General features: G+C 48.1%; 1 protein-coding gene across 1 annotated transcript; it reads left to right on the forward strand.

The window, feature by feature from the left end:
- Positions 1 to 402: 402 nt before the first annotated feature.
- Positions 403 to 3,004, forward strand: LOC148010973 (uncharacterized). The gene is made up of 3 exons (XM_087671689.1): positions 403 to 1,841; positions 2,057 to 2,182; positions 2,324 to 3,004. The coding sequence occupies exons 1-3, from the start codon at positions 481 to 483 to the stop codon at positions 2,478 to 2,480; spliced, it is 1,644 nt and encodes a 547-aa protein (XP_087527815.1). The 5' UTR covers positions 403 to 480; the 3' UTR covers positions 2,481 to 3,004.
- Positions 3,005 to 3,291: the final 287 nt, after the last annotated feature.

The raw sequence follows: 3,291 nt of genomic DNA on the forward strand, positions 1-3,291 counted from the left end.
ACAAGAAAGAGAGAGAGTGTGTGTGTGTGTGTGGCAGCCTGAGGGGCGGGGCCCACGGGTTTGTTGACTGAGGCACTAATTTCACTCAAAGTGGTTGACCCGGATCTCAAGGGCGGATTAAATTAATCCCAAAGGAAAAGGGAAAGGCGCTCTTGGGGTCCGGGTAGTGGGAGGTGTTGACTAATTGTCCCTGTCGGACTCTCTCTCTCTCTCTCTCTCTCCCCCTCAAATGTATGCGTGTTGAGAAGGTGAGAGTCTGGACTGTGTGTTCTCTCTCTCTCTCTCTCTCTCTCTCTCTCTCAACCCCACTTATCTGGCATAAGCCCCCCCCCTCCTTCCTTTTGTTGGGTGCCCTTGTGTATTGCGAGCTTTGCTCTCCCTCTCACCCACCCCCACCCACCTGCTCCCCCCAACCCCTTTCTCTTCCCCTTCCTCTTCCCCTTCCCCTTCCCCATCCCCCTCCTCCCTGATCCAGCAGCTATGGCAGTCCAAATGCTGGACCTCCCCTGCCTCTCCAAAATGGGGCAAGACCGTGATCTCTACGAGGCCGCTTCCGCTGGCCTCGAAAACATGCAGCGCCTTGTCCAGCTCCTCTCCCAACAGCAGCGCGATCATGATCATGATCATCATGATGCAGATGCCCCCATGGCAGAAGCCAGTTCCAGAGAAGAGGAAGATTGCGCATCTGTCGCGGATGCCACCATCTCCAACTTCAAGAAGGTTGTCTCGCTGCTCAGTCGATCAGGGCATGCTCGGTTTCGTCGCAGGCCACAAACATCAGCATCAGAAGCCGCTGCCGGTGCGGCTGGCTCCTCGTCCATTGCCAGTTTCTCTGATGCTCTTATGGAATCCCCAGCTAGCTGCTCTTCATCTTCCTCAGAAGACAAGGAGGGAGGCTCCTTCTATGCTGGCACCAATGCCAGCAACGCCTCCTTGGCGCGCCCGCCCGTGCCTTTGCCTGCGGTCGCACCTGTGCCTGCTGCTCCAGCCCCGGCCCGTGCCCCCGCACCTGCTACGACGACATTGTTTCGTCCACAGCCCACTTCGGCAATCCTCCCCCAAACTGTCAAGCAGTTGTCCCCCATCAGCTCCTCTTCATCGCTCAACAGCGGTTCACCTTCCGAATCCCAGCACAATGTTTCTCCCACCACTGCCTTCTCCCCTGTTATCAGCTCACATCATCACCCATCTAACACCACATCCAAATCAGATAAAACAAGCACCATGCCCAATCCTTCATTCCTGTATCCACACCCAGCACAGAGGCTACTGCCTCCTAATCGCACCAGCGGCCTGAGTGCCGCGTCGCCAGCTCTCTACAGCCCTGTTGTCATTCCACAGCAGAATCAGCCTCAATTTCTGTCCTCTCAAGCCAATGTTACTGCCCCGGCTATCCTCACGGCCGCTGCCCTGTACTGCACCGATCCCTCCATTCTTGGATTGTCCCCTCAGCAACTCTTTTTTCAAGGCTCTAAGATCTTGACAAACGGTAGCTCCCTGCAGAAGGGTTCTCACTCACAGCAGGCTGCCTGCCAGCAAGCAACAAGCTCTTCCCACACTCCATCCACTACACAGCAACCGCAGTCTGACATGTTTGGAATGAAGCAAGAAAGCTCAGTCAGCTGCCCTCCCCTCTCAACAACTACCAATTCCTTCATGTCGTCTCTGAGTGTGGATGGTAGTGTCACAAACAACAAACAGTCTGTATTTAGGCAAGCATTTGCACCAGTGGCAAGTGGACGACCGCCATTATCTTCGGCCAAGAAGAAGTGCTCTGGAAAGTCAGAGGATGGCTCTGGAAAATGCAATAGCTCAGGGAGGTGCCATTGTTCCAAGCGCAGGTAGGAGTTTTTTGCATATTGGTTTCTTGCATTAACTTATGTCTATCTGCTTGAGATTGGATGTATGTGCTAAAAGGAATTTAAAGAGGTCACCTGTAAAGAATTTCCTGCCAGCTTCATGAAGAGATCTGAAGTGATTATGAAAGTTATGCAAAGGGCATACATGCAGTATGTGGGTCACTGTTATTGAATGTATTCTGGTAATGTTCATTCAGGAAGTCGCGGAACAAAACAGTTGTGAGAGTGCCTGCTATCAGTGTGAAAATGGCAGATATACCAGCAGATGAGTACTCATGGAGAAAATATGGTCAGAAACCAATAAAAGGATCTCCTCATCCCAGGTTAGTATTGGATCAAGCTTCTTAGATGCTCTAATGGCCATTTATGTGACATGCCTAATTCTCACATGTACTGGGTGAAGATTCTACATGGTTTCAAAGTTAAGCATAATATGCCTAATTCTCATATGTTACTAAATGCAGGGGATATTACAAGTGCAGTAGTGTTAGGGGCTGTCCTGCTAGAAAGCATGTTGAGCGTGCTGTCGACGATGCAAACATGCTTGTGGTTACATATGAAGGGGAGCACAATCACTCTCAAGTGGTGGCAGAGACCTCAAATTTGATGATCCATAGATGATAAGCACAGTTAGTGGTATTTAGGCCTGGTCATACAATCATGATGCTGGACCTTTAGTAGGTTGATATGCCAACACAAAGAAGGCTCATCTGGAGCATCTTAACCACAGGCCTTCTTTTCTTTCAAGATGCTCTTCTGCACAAGGTGTCATGATAGAAGCTGGGTTAAAACTGGTTCTCCTAAACATGTATCAATCATGGAAACAAGAACCAGTGAAGGGGATGTTTTGATTTCCAATCCCCATGGCACAAAAGTATGGCAGCTAGCTGTACATTCACATGTGCCAATGAAACAAAGCTCAGAGGCTCACACATATTTGCAGGACCATATTCATTTTTGCCTTTTTGGCATTTATGTCAAAGAAGGTTTTCTCTCTCCTCCCCTCCCCTCTCACAGAAGGTGTGCTGTATGTATCAAATACATTATAATATGGAGTAAAGCATTTCTCTCTGTATGATGGATTTGGCAAGGCTAATGGATTGTCAAAAGTACTGGAATATTAAGAAAAGCTAATATGGAGTAAAAAGGTTTCTCTGTATTAAAAATTGGGTAAGGTTAATGTATAGTCTGAATTAATGAAATGTGTCAATAGATTAGGGTATAGAGTAAATTAATGTAATGTGTCAATAGGTTAGGTAAGGAGCAAAATTTCTCTCTGTACTATAAATTTGGCTAGTCAAAATCAAAAACAAGGTAATTAAGTATATGAATGTTCCTTGGGCCTGGAGCTACCTTTATTGGAAGGTCATAAATTATAATAATTCTGCCATGGGCATTCTACCTGCCCCAGTCAGGTCCAAGGGCAGGCAGG

This window comes from Lygodium microphyllum, chromosome 29 (genome assembly GCF_053477565.2).
Source record: "Lygodium microphyllum isolate KBCC chromosome 29, Lygodium_microphyllum_v1.1.10, whole genome shotgun sequence".
Lineage (NCBI taxonomy): Eukaryota > Viridiplantae > Streptophyta > Polypodiopsida > Schizaeales > Lygodiaceae > Lygodium > Lygodium microphyllum.